Below are 17,734 nucleotides of genomic sequence, written 5' to 3'. Positions count from 1 at the left end.
GCTCATGCATGGCTGGCAATTATGCCGTTTGTTTCAATAAACTGAACCTGATGAAATTGAGAGGGAACTGTCTCATGTTGCTGATAGAAAGTTGCATGTTCCATGTTTGATGAAACATGCCCTTGCTTTTGTTGACTGACCCTATACATAGGATAGTCATATTGAAAGGTTTCACTTATTTACTTCCTCTGTAATTACATAATAATGTGGACTGCAGTTTACATAAGAGCGCTTTGCATTTTAAGGCACATTTATATTCTTCTATGCATCTGGACCTACCTAACACAACCATAGAGGTGTTCCTTTACGTATTGAAATTCTTGGTCAAATTTGGATATTGATGTATTTTCTCATTACATTTTTAGGCTACTAAATTTACTACAAAGAAAAATAAACAGCTTTTAACCAAACATTAATCTGAATGTGTTCCTGTCTTTCTCTCTCTACAGCTTGCAGAAAACAAACAGAGAAGATGGTAGGTTGCTTTTAAAATCTGAAATATCATCTAAATCTGACCATAAGTTTTAGTTTGATGGCATACTCTCACAGAGCAAAGACAGTGGCACAGCATGTGACTCCACCACACTGTCCTTGGCATCAGTGTGGACTTAACCACTTTACAGCTCCTTATCGTCACTCTCCATAACCAACAAACACTTTCACACTGTGCAGATAAGTTAACACGGCCCAAACATACACACAGCACACTACAGAGAGATAACACTCCTCACTCAGAGCATTCAAATTATTGTAAAGTCACTAGCATAGATGCTAGCATTACTAGCTTTGGATTTCTTTGCTTGAGCACAAAATCAGATCCTTCCAGTTAATTTTAAAGCATGTGTCTTGGTGTTGTCATGACATACAGTAAGTTTACAAAGCAGCAGCAAATGTTTCATGTTTCAACCATGTTGCATGGGACAATGTTTCACCTCGTGGCTACATGCAGGCTGCCATACCTCCAATGTTGCCAGATGGGAAATGGTAAAGTATAGTACCAGAGGCTTGAAATTATTGTGTTTTGAGGAATACGGGACTCATAACCACAAGAACAAATACTGTAAAAACTTCAATAAGCAGCCTGGGCTATTATCTGCTGAAATCACTGAACTCAATAGGCTTATATTTGGGACAGGCCTTTAATTCCTTTTACACATAACAGTTGTTCAGTAAAAATGGGAAATCAAATTGATCAAATTGTTTATTTGAATTAGTAGCTATGAACATTATTTGTATGAAAATTAGGCTTCGTCAATTATGTGTTAAGTCATTTAATGGCATCCATGTTTAATGGCACCCGGGATACCAACACAACGCCACTTCATCCTGTTAAAGCAATATACATAACTTGGATCAATTTTTGTGAAAAACACTTGTGATTCTTTTGATCAGTGAACCCTTACAGACTAAAGAAATATAAATAACTTACCAGGTAATCGAGGAATTGACAAGGGAGGGGGGTATGAGTCCATAACTCCATCAGTCTGACAATTTTAGTAATAGCCTACTATTACAAAATTAAATTACAAGACAACACAACTGCTCATATTTTCAGTCATGTTCATCATAGCTAAGCATGCTCAGCTGGAAAGAGGTCAGGTAAAAAAAGATGCTTAAACGCAGATGTGCAATCAATATTTTCCTGATCATGTTGAGAAATAAATTAAATGAAAGAGCATAAAGTAAAACCAACTTCTATCTGTAAGAGTATAAAAATGGTCAAATTATTGTAGATTCTGGCACTTTTTTGGCCTTACTGATGGTACAGTATTCATAAAAATACGATAAGTGTTGGGAATGCACAATATTGGATTTTTTGCTGATATCCGATGTGCCAATACTGTATATAACAACTTAATGGCCAATACTGATATTGATATATATCTATAATTTAACATCATGTTATGTATGCATACGCTTATTTTGATGGCCCACCAGCAGATGGAGACATGAAATACAATACTTCTAAATCTATGTAATATTCATTCATTGTGCAATATAAGAAAAACAATTTGGCCAATTCTGATTGTTCATTTTCGTTTTAGTTCATTTTAAAGCCAATATTGGCCAATCCCCAATATCCCTAATAATTATCATACGTCTGGTAAAACTGCCATACCCTCTGACTGGTGGAGGTTGTTGAGGCTAGGCACGATACTGTAGACTCTACTCAGAGCTTAAACAGTGCTGCCACCTCCTCTTTATGTTTTTTGTGTTAAAAAATTGGCAGTTAATATTCTCTTAAAGATGCTATGATAAAGTAACAAATCAAAGATAAGGCAGTAAAGCAGTGTGCTCTGTAGTAAAGACAGAAATTCTATGTTCCAGTGAAACTAAATGTGAGTTTAAGTAGAAATAGTGCATTCATTTCTGAAGAGTAGAAATAAATAGATCTGCACACCAAGTAGCTCCCGTTAGAGGGACTTTACTGCTGTGTAACATTTCGAGCAAGTGCCTCTTTTTTCCCTTTTCTCTCCTAACCAAACTTATACTTACCATCCATGTTTAGAACCACTTCTCATGGACTGTCCCAGAACAGCCCGGTCACCACAAGAAAATGTTGGCATTGAGGCGCCTACCAAGCTGCATACCACTCTTTGAGACCAACAAACAACAAACCCAGCTATGTTTTACCAAGTCATAGGCTCCAAAAGTGGTTGTTTTTTACTGAGACATTGCTGCTTTTCCTACCAAGATTGTGCCCCCCAAAACCGGATGTTTTAAGCCACACCATGATCTTTTCCTAGCCACAACTTAGTGGTTTTTGTGCCTAAACAACAGCATTGTTTAAGCTCAAAGTTTCAACATATCTGTTACATAAGAACATGCAAGTGTAATGTATCTGTTGTTTGCAGAAACATACAATGCCAACATTTTTTTTCTGGCTATCGGGTTGCCCAGAATCCAAGAATGCAAGATGTTGCCACTGTTAAACTTCTCACTGTAAATTTATAGTAATTAACTGGCAACAGCAAAGTACTGTATTTTTTACTGTTTCTTATTGTATTTTAGAATTACAGTGTATTACTAGAAATAAATGTGCAGTTCATCACTGTGTTCTTGTTTTGATGGTAAATTTCTTTTCTTAATCTAATTGACCTCTACAATATCCATTTGTCTACCTGCTTGTGTTGTGTTTCTTCAGCAGTAGTGCTGACCTCCTGCGACTTTAACCAGGACAGTGACCCATTCTGCAGGTTCCGACAAGACACCACAGACAACGGTGAATGGACCCGACATAAAGGTCCAACCCCAACCACTGGCACTGGCCCTTCTGGAGACTACCCTGATGGAAGTCAGTCCTGAATGCATGGTTTATATGAAATATTTAATTTCTATAGTTACCTCAGGACTGGGGTTAATTCAGAATCCTAGGATGGAAACACTGAAATCTGACTCATCATGCGATAAATACACGTTTTCCTTCTGTCTTATTCTGTCTGCAGAGGGCTTCTATATTTACCAGGAGTGTGACAATGTGCCCAATGGACAGAAAGTTCGTCTGCTCAGCCCTGCCCTCTCATCACCCGCCTCTCAGATCTGTGTTCAGTTTCGATACTACATGTATGGCACAGACAGTAAGAATGAGCTGAGGGTTCTGGCTGCAAGGCCCAGCAGTGAGGAAATGGTCTGGAGAAAGACAGGCATCCAGAGTCCATCCTGGCTGAAGGGCTCTGTCACCGTGTCCAAACCCAGCAGTCAGACTGTCACTGTGAGTATTAGCAGGTCACTGTCGATTGTCTGGCAATTTGGTCGTGAAGGGAAAAAGTTACTTAAATTTTCCATTGCCTATTTAAATCTTAGTCACTTGAAACTATAAAGTTAAGTCTGAAACCATTCATGGGGCCCCCAGATCACTGAATTTGCCCCTGAACAGAATCAAGTCGCAGCTACTTGTAGTCTGAATCAAAGCTGAAATACACTGTAATACATCAATAAATACACTGTACACAATGTAGAACTATTCACTTCCAATAAATAGGCGCGATAGTCGCTTGCTTTGATATAGCTACCGCAGTTACAAGGTAGGCCTATAGCATGGATTTAATAACCAGAGTTATTTTATTGGTGGTAACATCAACAGTGGCAAACCTTATCTGAGTTTGCCACTTTGAGTTTCAGTGGCAGAGGGGCACTTCCTCCAGGTTCTAAGCTCGTGCTTGTTGTCTCCAGGAAAGTGAAGAAGAGTTCGGTTGTAAATATCTAGCATCTAAACTGCAGTCAACCCATCAGCCGGGGTAACTTACCAGCTGGAACAAAAGCGTTCATTATAAAAGTTACATTGTTAATACTTAAAATGTTTGCTACATGTAAAAAATCTCTTGTTTCTTTCTTCATCTGTTGTACAATATACCTTATTGAGCGCCAGATGGTCCCTGCTTACATAGATGAAGACATGCTCAACTCTCAGCAGAGGCCTGAAGCCCCACCCCCACCACTGCACACAGTCAAAGAGTGCTGTTTGCGTGTTTATTGAAAGATTATTAATACTGAACATGTCTCACGTCCAAATCACACCAAATTTGACAATCCAATGATATGTGAAGGACACACATACATACATACAAAGATTCCTTGCAAGATGGTGATAATGGATGCTCTGTGTCTATAGATTGTGTTCGAGGCTCAGAGAGGCTTGAGTGCTTCCTGTGACACATCTCTGGACAACATTGTCATCACTGAAGGAGCATGTCCCTGTAAGCTTCCACACACACACACACTCATACACCATAGTACAAACACAAATTGCAGTATCACTGATTGTCCAAATGTTTTTTCTTTTCACAGCCTGTGTGTCTGGTTGTGATTTTGACACTATTGGTGACCTGTGTGGGTGGACGAGTCATATTGAGGATCCTGATATGTTTGGCTTTGAACAGTGGAACGGGCCAACGGACACTGAAGGCACTGGCCCTGATGATGACTTCTCCAAACCTGGATGTAAGTGATTCTTTTTTTCAAAAGCCTGTATGGAAATGAGTGTGTTTCACATAGTCTGCCAGAATAGTGCATTACATGCAATATGTATGAAAGAACACTGCTGCAACAAAATGAGTTGAGAACAACACATGTACCAGATTAAGGTTAGCATTATCCTGCCTCCACACCGAAGGTGTAACGTTTTTGGGTTGTCCATGTCATTATTCTGAAAGTGATATCTCAAGGACACTTTCAGGTTTGTTTGTTTTTTTCAAATTTGGCACGAACATCCATTTGGACTCAATAATGAACTGATTAGATTTTAGTGCTCTAAGGTCATGGTCACTGTGACCTCACAAAACATGTTTTTGGTCATAACTGAGGAATTTATACACCATGTATGACAAAATTTCACACAAATGTGTAACAGGATATAATGATGAATTGATGACATGTTATATCCTAAAGGTCAAAGGTCAGCTTCACTGTGACATCATATGGTTCTGCTAAAACATTTTTCTTTCCAATATTCAACATCATAACTCAGAAACAGAAGGGGGGACATTTGGTCAGATACTGAATTGGTGACTCTAATCTTGGGTGTCCACTTTGAAACTGTGCTGATTGTATAGATGTTCTGTGCTGCCGGGTTGAAGATGTGCGTGACGCATCCATGTTTTCACAGACATGGATGTAAACTGTAAGTGCAACTTGATTGGTTAGTGTAGGCATACAACCATGAAACAGTAATGCTAGATTTCCTACTGACTCCATGGTCATGAATTTGTGTAACCGAAGCTTTAAGATAAACATAATTTTGTTTTGTTTTTTGTTGTTTTCGCTTAACTTTCGCTTAACTCGCTAAACATTTTCACCAAATATAGACACAACTTTTTGCGCCCACTCACATCTTTACTTTACTTTACGTGTGCATCTTTAAAAAAAAATCTTTTATTTGATTATTTTAACCCATCCATATATAGTGGGCGCCTACATGCTGATGGATTCTTTCGAGGCTGTCCCCGGAGTCAAGTCTCAGATCAGAAGTCCTGTAATGACCCAGTCGTCTGGATGTCTGGACCTCACCTTCCACTACTACCTTTATGGCACCAGCAAAAACATGGAGCTCAGCGTCCACACCATCACCACAGGTAGTCTGCATTTATTGTGATGTCCATACAAACAGGAACACAGACTGCATGAAAATGTTTGTTAAGCTTGAGTTTTAATACTGTTTACCAGGTGGAAGCCTTGGACCTGTTCTCTTTACTGTCAAGGGGAATCAGGGTCAGGGCTGGAAGCCTGCAGAGGTCCGGTACTTGGGAAATGCTGCCATTCAGGTAAAACTCTGAGTGCCTCTGTATGTGCATATGTGTGTGCATATGTTAACATTAACTTTCTTGTCACATTTATATTTATTTTAGTTTGTGATTGTGGGTACCTATGGAGAAACGTCTCAGACAGATATCGCTGTTGATGCTGTGTGTGTCATGGCCTGCAAAGGTAAGAAACTGACCAAAGACAATTACTCTCTGCACCATAAGAAATATATTTATGTTGTGTCAGTGGCAGATGTTTTCATTAAAAACTATGTATATTCATGTATAGCTCAGCCAACAACTCCTCTACCACCGGTAACAACTCCAAGACCAACAACGCCAAAACCAACAACTCCTGGGCCAACCACACCTAAACCATCAACTCCAGGCCCATCTACACCAAAACCAACAACTCCCGGGCCAACCACACCTAAACCATCAACTCCAGGCCCATCTACACCAAAACCAACAACTCCTGGGCCAACCACACCTAAACCATCAACTCCAGGCCCTTCTACACCAAAACCAACAACTCCTAAACCATCTACACCGAAACCAACAATTCCCGGGCCAACCACACCTAAACCATCAACTCCAGGCCCGACTACACCCAAACCAACAACTCCCAAACCGACGACGCCAAAACCAACAACTCCAGGGCCCACCACACCTAAACCAACAACTCCAGGCGCGACTACGCCAAAACCAACAACTCCTGGTCCATCCACACCTAAACCATCAACTCCAGGCCCGACTACACCCAAACCAACGACTCCCAAACCGACAACGCCAAAACCAACAACTCCTGGTCCATCCACACCTAAACCATCAACTCCAAGCCCCAGTACACCCAAACCAACTACACCTAAACCAACAAGTCCTGGACCATCTACAGCAAAGCCATCAACTCCTAAACCAACTACGCCCAAACCAACAACTCCTGGTCCGTCCACACCTACACCATCAACTCCCAGACCAACAACACCGAAACCAACAACACCAGGCCCCAGTACACCCAAACCAACTACACCTAAACCAACAAGTCCTGGGCCAACTACACCAAAGCCATCAACTCCTAAACCAACTACAGCTAAACCAACAACACCAGGCCCCAGTACACCCAAACCAACTCCACCTAAACCAACAACTCCTGGACCAACTACACCAAAGCCATCAACTCCTAAACCAACTACAGCTAAACCAACAACTCCTGAACCAACAACAACCAAGCCACCAAGTATGACATGCTCATACTTAATTCAGTTCTTCAGTTCTTTCTTTCTTATATGTATTTTCTCCATATTCATTATACAATTTCTTTTCTTTCTGCCTTACAGACCCATGTCCTCCTGATGCAGAGTATATAGACTGTGGTCCAGCTTGTATACCCACTTGTATGGAACCCTCCACCAACTGTACTGGCTCCTGTATCACTGGCTGCTTCTGCAAACCAGGATATGTCTTCAAGGGAAGGCGATGTGTGCCACTGGAGAAATGTGGCTGTCTGGATGAGCATAATAACTATTATGAGGTCAGATTGTAGTTAATATACCCACATGCCTACATGAAAAGAAAGTTGTTTTATTTAGTTCTAGTGACACACGATACATCCTGCCAATACTGATCATTTGTTCAATTTTCTTTTAGCCTGGCGAAATTATATTTGGAGATGGCTGCTCAAAGCTGTGTCGCTGTGCAGGGAACTACACTCTGGAATGTGTTGATAACTCCTGTGACCCCACTGAAGAGTGTCGCGAGGTCAATGGTGTTGCAGGCTGCTATCCTAAAGGTAATAATGTCTGGTAAATTGTCAAGGAATTTCTACAGGAACTTTTACGAGATGCTCAAAATGATCTGGTTCAGGCACTGTATTGTCCAACCACATCGGATGGCAAAAGTGTTTAGAACTGTGCTTGATGGTGGAAAGTCTGTCTTTGTAGAGAATGACAAAACAGGATAATTGTTCAGATGGGGGTAAAGGTGTGCACTTATTGACAAGCATTCCTTGAACTTGTAATAGGAGTTGTGACAAGAATGAAATAACAAAGCTTTAGGACGTGCTTGCTGGGTGTGTTTCAGGAGGGATGGGGGGTTTCCAACCCTGCCTCCTAGAAATTACATTTGTTTGTTGCTAATCTGCTTTCTTAATTATGTTGTTGTAGCAATACAATTGCTGCCTGGATGATATTCAGAAACGTTTCTTTTAGGTATCGAAACACTACATTTATGTACTGCATAGGTTTCAGAAGGAGGTGGTTGTGGATGATGGCAGGTGTACAAAGTGCAGGACCTTGACACCAGAACTCTACATCCAGACTTCTGTCTGTTCCGGCTGTTCTAGTTTTAGGCAACAAATTAACTTTGGTGAGGGTTGGGGAAAGATCATGTTTTTTGGTCAAATGTTTTTTAATTGCTTTAGTCTTCATGAGTGCATACTGTATTGCAACATTGCCTATTTTGGTGGAAAACGACTGAAATATGTTTTCAATGAACATTTTGCTGATATGTTCAGTATCAACATTTTTGTGACTTGTCAGATATGTTAATTAGCAACATATCCTCATTATGTTAATAGAAAACAACTTGGTCAGCATTACATTTCCCTCAAAAACGTAATTGCTGTTTCAAAGTAGTTGTATATAAACGTAATTTCTAGGGGACAGGGATGTGGTTTCAGACGCTGTTTGACATATCCAACAAAGAGTTTTAAATAGGGCTGTCAGGTGATTAAAAAAATGAATCTAATTAATTACATACATGTCATTACATACATGTAATTAATTAATCTCATACATCAGTTTTTGCTGTAAAAGTATTTTTTAAAATTCAGTTCAAATGAATTTCGGCATACGTATTGTAGTAAAGCTGCTGGACTTTGGACTCAATTACTGCAGAAATTACTTCAAACTGACCATTTCATATAAGCTAATTTGGTCTCAGGTGATGTGTTTTCATCATCTGCTGTATTCGATGGAGTTTAGTTAGTTTGTAAGTACTTGTAAGATCAGTGAAACATTTGTAACAAAATAACTACTAACATACAATTTCTCATACCACAGGTACATCAACATGCATAGCATCTGGTGATCCCCACTATACCACCTTTGACAAACACAAGTACAACTTCATGGGCAACTGCAGCTATTTGATGTCTGGACCCTGCAATAAAACATCTCTGCCACACTTTGAGGTTCATGCTGACAATGAAAACCGCTTTAACAAGCCTACCATCTCCTATGTGAAGGCCGTACATGTATATGTACACTCGCTGAAGATCTCCATCCTCAAAGGTGGTACGGTGCAGGTAAGAAATGAAGGAATAAACAGTTTTTTAACAGACAGAGTGGCAAGGTAACACCATTCATACTATTGGCATAGCTACAACATATCTGAGTTCAGAGATTTCTCTGCAGAAAATGCAACTTTTCAGTTACCAATATAACTTTAAAGTGATTTGTATGCACAGAGAGTTTTTAAAAGTTGACTTGTTCTGTTTTATCTGTAATCACCCATTTGCTTTCCCTACACAGGTGAATGGGACCAATGTAAACCTGCCAGTGAGTCCAGCCCCTGGTGTCTCTGTATTCAAGTCAGGAAAGCACTACACAGTATCCATGAACTTTGGTGTGACAGTTCGTTATGATGGAAACCACTTCATGGACATCAAAGTGATCAAAGAGTAAGTTAAGAGTGAACAGATTCAATTGAGACTGTCTCTATACATTCCTACCCCGACCCCACACAGAGTTTTTGATGATGCTGATAGTAAACACAGATAATAAGTGAAAACACTAGTGCTTGGTTGAAACAAGTCACAAACTCTTTGACATGGAGAAGTAGCTCTAAATAATTTGTTGCTCTCACCTCCTAAAATCACTAATTGTAGAATTTCTTGTGATCTGCAGTTATAAGGGCAAGCTGTGTGGACTGTGTGGAGATTACGATGGAGATGCCAAAGATGACTTCCGTAAACCAGATGGATCATTGACCAACAATGCCAATGACTTTGGACACAGCTGGAACACTGATCCAGAGTCAGTAGCATATGTTAATATTTAATAAGACTTTATCAGACTAGTTTTAAAATACATTGAATTATGTTGTCTTATCTTTTCTGTCCAGAACCATTTGCAGTGAGAAACCCTTTTTTGAAGAAGGGTTCTTTGTAAGACTAAAGGTTTCATTAAGAAACCTTTTGAAAGAGTTCTTAAAGGATTGTTGAAAGCACAGGTGTTCAAACATCCCAACCCCTAAATACTCACATGTAGATGTAGGCCTGTCGGAAGCCCCCTTAATCAGTTAATTTTCATCTAATTTTTTTCTACTGCCATAGTTGACATCTACCATAATTTCATGCCATATAATAGTTAATTGCGTACCTGTATTGAACAGATACATGTTCATTGGTTAATCGGTGGAGTTACTGTGCAATCTGCCATTGATTCTGGTAGAGTTGAACTCCACAGCAACATTGAAATAGTAAAGGCTGTAACAGTGGTTTCACAAAATCTTCACCCCCTAAAATACGATTGTGAATTATGATTGTGTTGTTGGCTGGACCACAACAGCCCCAGCCCTTTAGGAGTCTTGTGGACCTCAAGGGTGCTGGAACTAGTTCCCTTGGTCCCAGGCTAGTCTGTTAAACTAAAATTAATGATTAGTGGAATATAAAAGGGTTCTTAGTAAAACCCCCTGAGTGGGTTCTAGATGAAACCCTCCGACTTTAAATTGTTCTTGGTAAAACCCCCTTGGCTGGGTTTCTTTTGAACTCCCTTAGAAGGTGGAAAGATTCTGGATAGAACCCCCAGAGAGGGACTTGGGTGAAACCATTACACCATAGAAGGGTTCTCTGTAGTACCTCTTATAAAAGGTTCAGAGTAAAACCTTTCATAGATGTTTCTAGGTATAACCCTTTATATTGGCCTCTTAGTAGAACCCCCTGAAAAGGTTCCACATAGAACCTTTATTAAAGGAACCAAATTAGGGTTCTTCTATTGGGACAGGCCCAAGATCCCTATATGGTTCTAGTTAGCACCTTAATTTGTATGATTGTATGACTCCATTGAGTGTATGATTATTTATTTCAGTGTGTTTTTGATTTATTTCATATTATCTCCATACTAAACCAATAGGTATAGACCCATTTATTACTCATGACAAAAACTAACCAACACACACACACACACACACACACACACACACACACACACACACACAGATTCTCTAATTGACTGTGTTGACAGGTGTAATAAGAAACCCAACACCACCATCCCTGGGTGTGAAGAAGACCAGGAACTGTATGAAAGCTCTGGATACTGCGGCCTCCTGCTAGACAAAAAGGGCCCCTTCGCTGTGTGTCACCCCAAAGTCAACCCAAATGTATGTCACTATACACACATTTCCAGACACATACATATACAATAATATACACATAATTAAGACCCAATTCTCTTTTTAAAGGTTGTAAGATTTGTTTTGTTTGCCTACATGAAATAAAGCACCACAATGACACTGAAATAAGAAGCCAAAAAGATGGGGAGACGGATATTAGAGTTTTTGTGTTTAAACTACGTGTGTGTCTTCAGAATTACTTCAGGGACTGTGTCTTTGACCTGTGTGAGCTGGACGGAGCCAAGCCCATTCTGTGTGAAGCCATAGAAGCCTATGTCAATGAATGCCAGGACCGCGGGGTAAACATCGGACCCTGGAGGAATGAAACTTTCTGCCGTGAGTGTTGGGAGAAAGAATGGAGGGAGAAATGATAGGTGGGTGAAGGGATGTAGGGACAGTAAGAATGTGTGAGTTTCCTTGCAGCAGCATTCTTTATTACCTGCAGACGAGCAAGTTAGTTCAGCAGTTGAAACTACAAATCTCAGTTTAGTTATTAGAATACACAAGATCTAGTCAGCTGCTTACCATGGGTGTCGAATGATGAGGCTTGATCAAATATTTCCCCTAAATTACGCAGGTTTGAGTGGGCAGCAGAAGAAAGATGCCCAATACTTTGCATAATCAGGGAGGCAAGCTTGTTTGGAGCAACAACCAGAACCTCCGTCTTATCAGCATTGAGCTGTGAAATTTTTTTTGCTGTCCAATATTAAATCTTTTCAAAATCTGCTCCAGGGTTGGAAATGAACTTTTTTTTGTTCACCAGCCACTGTGACAGTCTGGTATGAAAATTGAGTTTTTGTTTATTTATTATGAGTTTTAATTAATAACAGCATCATATTTTTGCATATAACCCTGGTTAGTTATGTGCCTACAGCCCACATATCAGACCTACATAGTTTAAAACAAACAGACAAAAAATTGTGCTATTTTCTCCATTGAATATCTTCATAAATAACAGGCCAGTCTTGGCAAATGCCTCTATGCCCACCCTATCGCTAACTTCAGTCTCTCATCCTCCCCTTAGCCCTGAGCTGCGGCCCCAACAGTCACTATGAGCCCTGTGCAGACCCCTGTCAGGAGACATGTTCTGGAAAACCTCCTTCCTGCGGTGGGCCCTGCTCTGAGGCATGTGTGTGTAATCCTGGCTATGTGTTGAGTGCTGGCAAGTGTGTTAAGAAGAATTCATGTGGTTGCAAACACACCAACGGCCAGTATTATGAGGTACGGTGAAGCAATAGATTATAGAATTTCATAGAATAGAATGGGGTGTGTGTTGGAGGGGACCAATTTCAGTTTGAAATGATCATACTGAGGACATTGCTGCATTGTGAGGGCATTGTGGCCTTGGATTTAAGCTTCCTCATGCTAACACAGTTTAAATGTGTGTGTCAGCCTGGAGACGAGTTTTATGTGGAGGACTGTAAGCTGAAGTGTAGGTGTGATGCTCCCTTTGTTACCTGTGTGGCTGCTGAATGCCCCCCACTGCATGAGTGCAAACTCCAGGAGGGAGAGCTGGGCTGCTATCCCACCGGTAAGTTTACACTCAACACACTACAATCCAAAGTATTTAAACAGGATAGGAATTATACTGTGCTTGCAGGAGTGGAATAACAGAGTGACATCCCATTGCTAGAGCTTAGAAGCAGATGCTCTATTGTCCAGATTCAAAATAATTTTTAACAAAAGAACTCTGCCATTGTCTCACTGAGAGTTCAAAGTTTTGGAAAGCACTCAGTCAGCAGCTGAAGGCTGTTAGCTCAGCTGTGGTGTAGTCTGATGCTGTCATTCTCTTTCAGGCTCTCAGGACTGTGTGGTGTCTGGAGATCCTCACTACAACACGTTTGACAAGAGGTTCTACAGCTTCATGGGAACCTGCACCTACACACTAGCCAGAACCTGCAAGAACCACACAGGTAGGATGAGATTTAGATATTTATAAGTGTCATTCATTTTCATTGCACCTGCCACAGTTCTTTAAAGGCACCATGTGTGCGGGGGGCCTCCGTGTTTGAGATGGGAGTGGGTGGCGGGAGGTCGGACGCTCCCAGAGAGGGGAGAGGGAGAAATATAGCTAAATAAGATGAAAATAGAAAAATGTCTCTGTCTTTTACTTTTGTTTTTAGTGTTTAATTAAGGTGGGAGAGGCGGAGGGCGGCGGGAGGGCGGACGCTTCCAGAGGGAGAAATATATCAAAATAAGATAAAATAGGAAAAAACTGTCTCCCTCTTTAATCGCGGCGGGAGCGGGGGTGGCGGGAGCGGGCAGTGGGAGGTCCGACGCTTCCAGCGAGGGGAGAGGGAGAAATATAAAAAAAATAAGATAAAATAGAAAAAAGCTGTCTCACTAGATGAAGTAGTGGTAGTTGACATCCTGCAGCTTCTTGTTTGCTACCGGCTACCGTAGTTGCAATTCACATTACAGATGTGGTGGCAGCAGAGAGCACCGATGCAGTTTGTTGCAATATACGATCTCAACACTAGATGGGAGAAATTCCTACACAGTGCCCGTTTAAGGGATACTGGGACTTCTGATTTTCAACCAGCTCTGTAGCATAACAAAGTGGGCAGTGTGTGTAACATTACATGAACTATGATAAACTTGCCTCCATCTTACCGGTGCTCAGATCTCCCTTCTCATTTGCTCATGTGAATTGCTGGCTCTTGGGCTGTTTTTGTATGCCAGCCACCACCACAGTTCCAAAGAGTAAAGAAGCGGATCAAGAGACATCTGCCGCTTCCTCTCTCTCTCTCAAACACAAGAGTAAGTTAGCAAGCTAGCGATTGTTAACGTTAACTAGCAAACTAACATTAGCACTCATATCATTGTTTGCGGTACCAAATCATTACAGACCCAACAAACGTTACTGACTGCTTCTATTCAGTCAGTAACAGTGACAGTATTGGTACTTAGTGCAAAAAACATAACTAATAGGCTCCTTGTTGTCCCCAGCCATCTTGTTAAAAGTTGAGAAGTTTGTGATGTAGCCTCCGCTACATCACAAAGGTGGCGACCGTTTAGGGTGAGAAGTGTCCATCATTCCACAATCAAATCTTAGACCGTTTTGAGTGCCGCAGTACTACACTGCCTTTCTGTACTATGCAGTGTGAATGCACGTAGCACACTTGTGCACTTAAAAAGTGTTTAGGATGGAAATAAGCAATTTGAGAAACACTAAAAACACAGGAATAAGTGGCTACTTTTTAAGTCATTATACATGAAGATGTGATTTACATTAGTAACAATATGGAGTAAGTAACAATATAGAACCCCGACCATTACCCTTACCCTAACCTTAACTGACCCTGTTTTAGCCTAATAGACCTACTTCATTGCTAGCTAAACTCTAATTTAGCATTTTCTTAAGAGCTTCTGCTTCCAGACGAAGGAGCGAAAGAGGCTGATCATGGCCTGACATGTAAGTATGGTGAGTGAGTCATGCAGTCGGTGGGCAGGTCATGTAACTGCACTGGTATCTTTTAACCTAAAATCATGTTCGAACTGGATGCAAAGCGAGCGAGTGTCAGCGACTAAATCAGTTTTATTCCATTGTTTCCTTTTGTACTGTCCTAACTGCCCATAAGCGACATGATGTGATGCAGTGCAAGGCAGTACGCCATTTTGAGCTGAAATTTTGTCAGACGCCCTGTTTCTGTTTTTAAGCGCCGCAATGGACAATGAATGACTGATTCCCAAGGTGTATATGAGTTACTTACAGGGCACCTCCTTATTTTACTACATAAACCTAACTAAGTTTCTGGTAAGACTTATGTGGGATGCTAGCAAGCTACCTTGTTTTACAAAGTGAAGATGGTGGTATGATGCAGTATGAGAGCTACAACAATGATATCTATAAGTTACCTGCAATAGTAATGTTGTGAATATGAATAATATTTAACGGCTCCAGTGTTGTAAAGTCTGGTGTTCTTACACCAGGGGGTGGCACTATAAACTGCATGATAAATTAAAACAGCTGTAGTGGTGATTAGTATAATTCATATTAAGCCATGTTTCCAGAAACACAATTTTCTTATGCTGGCACATGTGTTTATTGGACATTTTATATGTGATAAATCCACATTTACATGCTGTTTAAGAAACGTAGTTACTGCAAAAGGCAGACAATGGACTGTTTGTATCCTCCCTGTGCAGGGCCTTGGTTCTCTGTGGAGGGGAAGAATGAGGAGAGAGGAGTACCAGGTGTGTCCTACCTGAGAAAACTCTATGTGACTGTGAATGGAATCACTGTGACCCTGATGAAGGCCAGGAGGACTCTGGTCAGTAACATTTACACCTATACACAATGTTTTCTCTGTCTATAAATGTACTTAAACAAGCTGGTGGATGGCACCAGCACAACATGTGTATGTACATGTGCCACACACACAACAGCTGTATCACCATCTCTATATCTTAATCTTCAGGTTTAGTGAAATTACAACCCAAAGCCTGTCGCTTGTTCTCTTCGCCTTTTTATTTGCTCTTATCCCTCACTTTTATCTCTTTATAATGCCATAATCCCAGAAATCTGTCCACACTCATTCTCCTTCTCATCTCTTGTACTCATCTGTTTGATCCCTCCGCAGATCAAACAGGTTTCTCTTTGTCAATGCGCCTTCATCTTATCCAGCCCAAGATGTAAATCCCTGTGTGCTGGCTTTTTATTCACGTGCCACTTTTGAAAAGCTGACAGGTGAATGTGAACATTAGGTGTACCTGTTGCTTCTGTTTAACATCGTCCTCACACTGTCTTTTCTTCCTTCCCTCCGACAGGTGAATGGACTGAGAGTGGCCCTCCCTCACTCCCCATCTCCCCTTATCTCTCTCAGTCTCTCCGGTCAGTACATCATCCTGCAGACACCATTCGGCTTGCAGGTGCGCTGGGATGGAAACCATCACGCCCAGATCACAGTTCCCAGGTTGGTATACAGGTTAATTCAAAAGTTACAATCAGGTCATCAGAGGTTGATACTCCTATCCTGGGTTGCTTGCATCTTTTTTATTCTCTTTGTCATTTGGAAAATTGTTACACATACAGATAAATACAGCAGGAAAATGCTTCCATCATTTTCCATCTTTTCATTGATAATTAAGTTACAATCTCAGTGATCTCCGTTTAGTTCTCTCCAGCGCCACCCATGGCGGTAAGCAGTAATTAAAGGTGTTTATTTATTTATTTTTTTTATCGCATTTCTAAGAGTTCCAAACAATGTGCCAGATTTGTTTCTTTTTCTTTAGGTTTGCACTTGTTTTTAAAGTTGCATCGTCCGCAATCATCGCTCTTGTCTTTGTTTTTTTGGGAATAGTATCCATTTACTCTCAGCACTAGCAGAGACTGGAAAAAAATGTACATAGCTTCACACACAAGTGAGCTGATGAGTGAGTCTGTTGCATTAGCTCCGCCTACCCAACCACTGCTGGGTGATGGAAAACGTATCACCAACTATGATATACTATACGAGCTTGTGATTTTTCCCAGGAATGTCGCAACAGACACCCAGTTCATAATTTTGCAAATGCAAGGGCTTTTATCAGGGGGCCATGGGCTCAGTCACCATTAAAGGGATAGTGCACCCAAAAATGAAAATTCAGCCATTATCTACTCACCCATATGCCGAGGGAAGCTCTGGTGAAGTTTTAGAGTCCTCACAACACTTGCGGAGATCTGAGGGGGGAGTGGGTAGCAGCACAACTGCACACCTAATGGCTGACGGCGCCCCAGATTAAAACGTCCAAGAACACATAATTGAAACGACAAAATATCTCGTCCATAGTGATCCAAGTGTCCGACATAAAAAGTTGTTTGGAAAAACTGTTTCTGTTTTTAGCCTCATTGTAGCCTGTAGCTCTAACTGCCTCTCTGTACACTGCGCTGACGTGTGTGCACTTGCACGAGACCGTGAGACATGGGCACTGCCTTCATGTGTGTTCACGTGCTTTCGCTGGTCTCGCGCACAAGCACCACAAGACAGTTGGGAGGAATAAAATACAAAGTTTCCAATAGAGATGGTGAATTTCTGCCTGTGAAATAAGATGAAAACCAAATGCTATATGCCCCAAATCATCATTGCTGCCTGTGCCTATGCAGTATGTTTTAGAGGGTTAGT

At 41.0% G+C, this 17,734-nt stretch overlaps 1 protein-coding gene across 1 annotated transcript in view; it reads left to right on the top strand.

Annotated features, from left to right (window-relative positions):
- zanl (zonadhesin, like) overlaps positions 1–17,734 on the top strand; it is a 42,413-nt gene that overhangs the window by 853 nt on the left and 23,826 nt on the right. The window contains exons 2-22 of the mRNA XM_050068036.1: positions 450–475; positions 3,146–3,295; positions 3,447–3,712; positions 4,613–4,697; positions 4,789–4,941; positions 5,904–6,071; positions 6,163–6,260; positions 6,345–6,423; positions 6,529–7,476; positions 7,577–7,770; positions 7,887–8,028; positions 9,299–9,543; positions 9,770–9,918; positions 10,145–10,273; positions 11,483–11,618; positions 11,825–11,966; positions 12,655–12,851; positions 13,023–13,161; positions 13,427–13,543; positions 15,780–15,904; positions 16,401–16,546. Of these exons, the coding sequence (XP_049923993.1) occupies positions 450–475; positions 3,146–3,295; positions 3,447–3,712; positions 4,613–4,697; positions 4,789–4,941; positions 5,904–6,071; positions 6,163–6,260; positions 6,345–6,423; positions 6,529–7,476; positions 7,577–7,770; positions 7,887–8,028; positions 9,299–9,543; positions 9,770–9,918; positions 10,145–10,273; positions 11,483–11,618; positions 11,825–11,966; positions 12,655–12,851; positions 13,023–13,161; positions 13,427–13,543; positions 15,780–15,904; positions 16,401–16,546 (3,834 nt within the window). The remainder of the gene's footprint in view (positions 1–449; positions 476–3,145; positions 3,296–3,446; positions 3,713–4,612; positions 4,698–4,788; positions 4,942–5,903; positions 6,072–6,162; positions 6,261–6,344; positions 6,424–6,528; positions 7,477–7,576; positions 7,771–7,886; positions 8,029–9,298; positions 9,544–9,769; positions 9,919–10,144; positions 10,274–11,482; positions 11,619–11,824; positions 11,967–12,654; positions 12,852–13,022; positions 13,162–13,426; positions 13,544–15,779; positions 15,905–16,400; positions 16,547–17,734) is intronic.

This window comes from Epinephelus moara, chromosome 17 (assembly GCF_006386435.1).
Source record: "Epinephelus moara isolate mb chromosome 17, YSFRI_EMoa_1.0, whole genome shotgun sequence".
In the NCBI taxonomy this organism is placed as follows: domain Eukaryota; kingdom Metazoa; phylum Chordata; class Actinopteri; order Perciformes; family Serranidae; genus Epinephelus; species Epinephelus moara.
The sequence above is the reverse complement of the archived record's forward strand: the minus strand, read 5'-3'. Positions and strand labels throughout refer to the sequence as shown.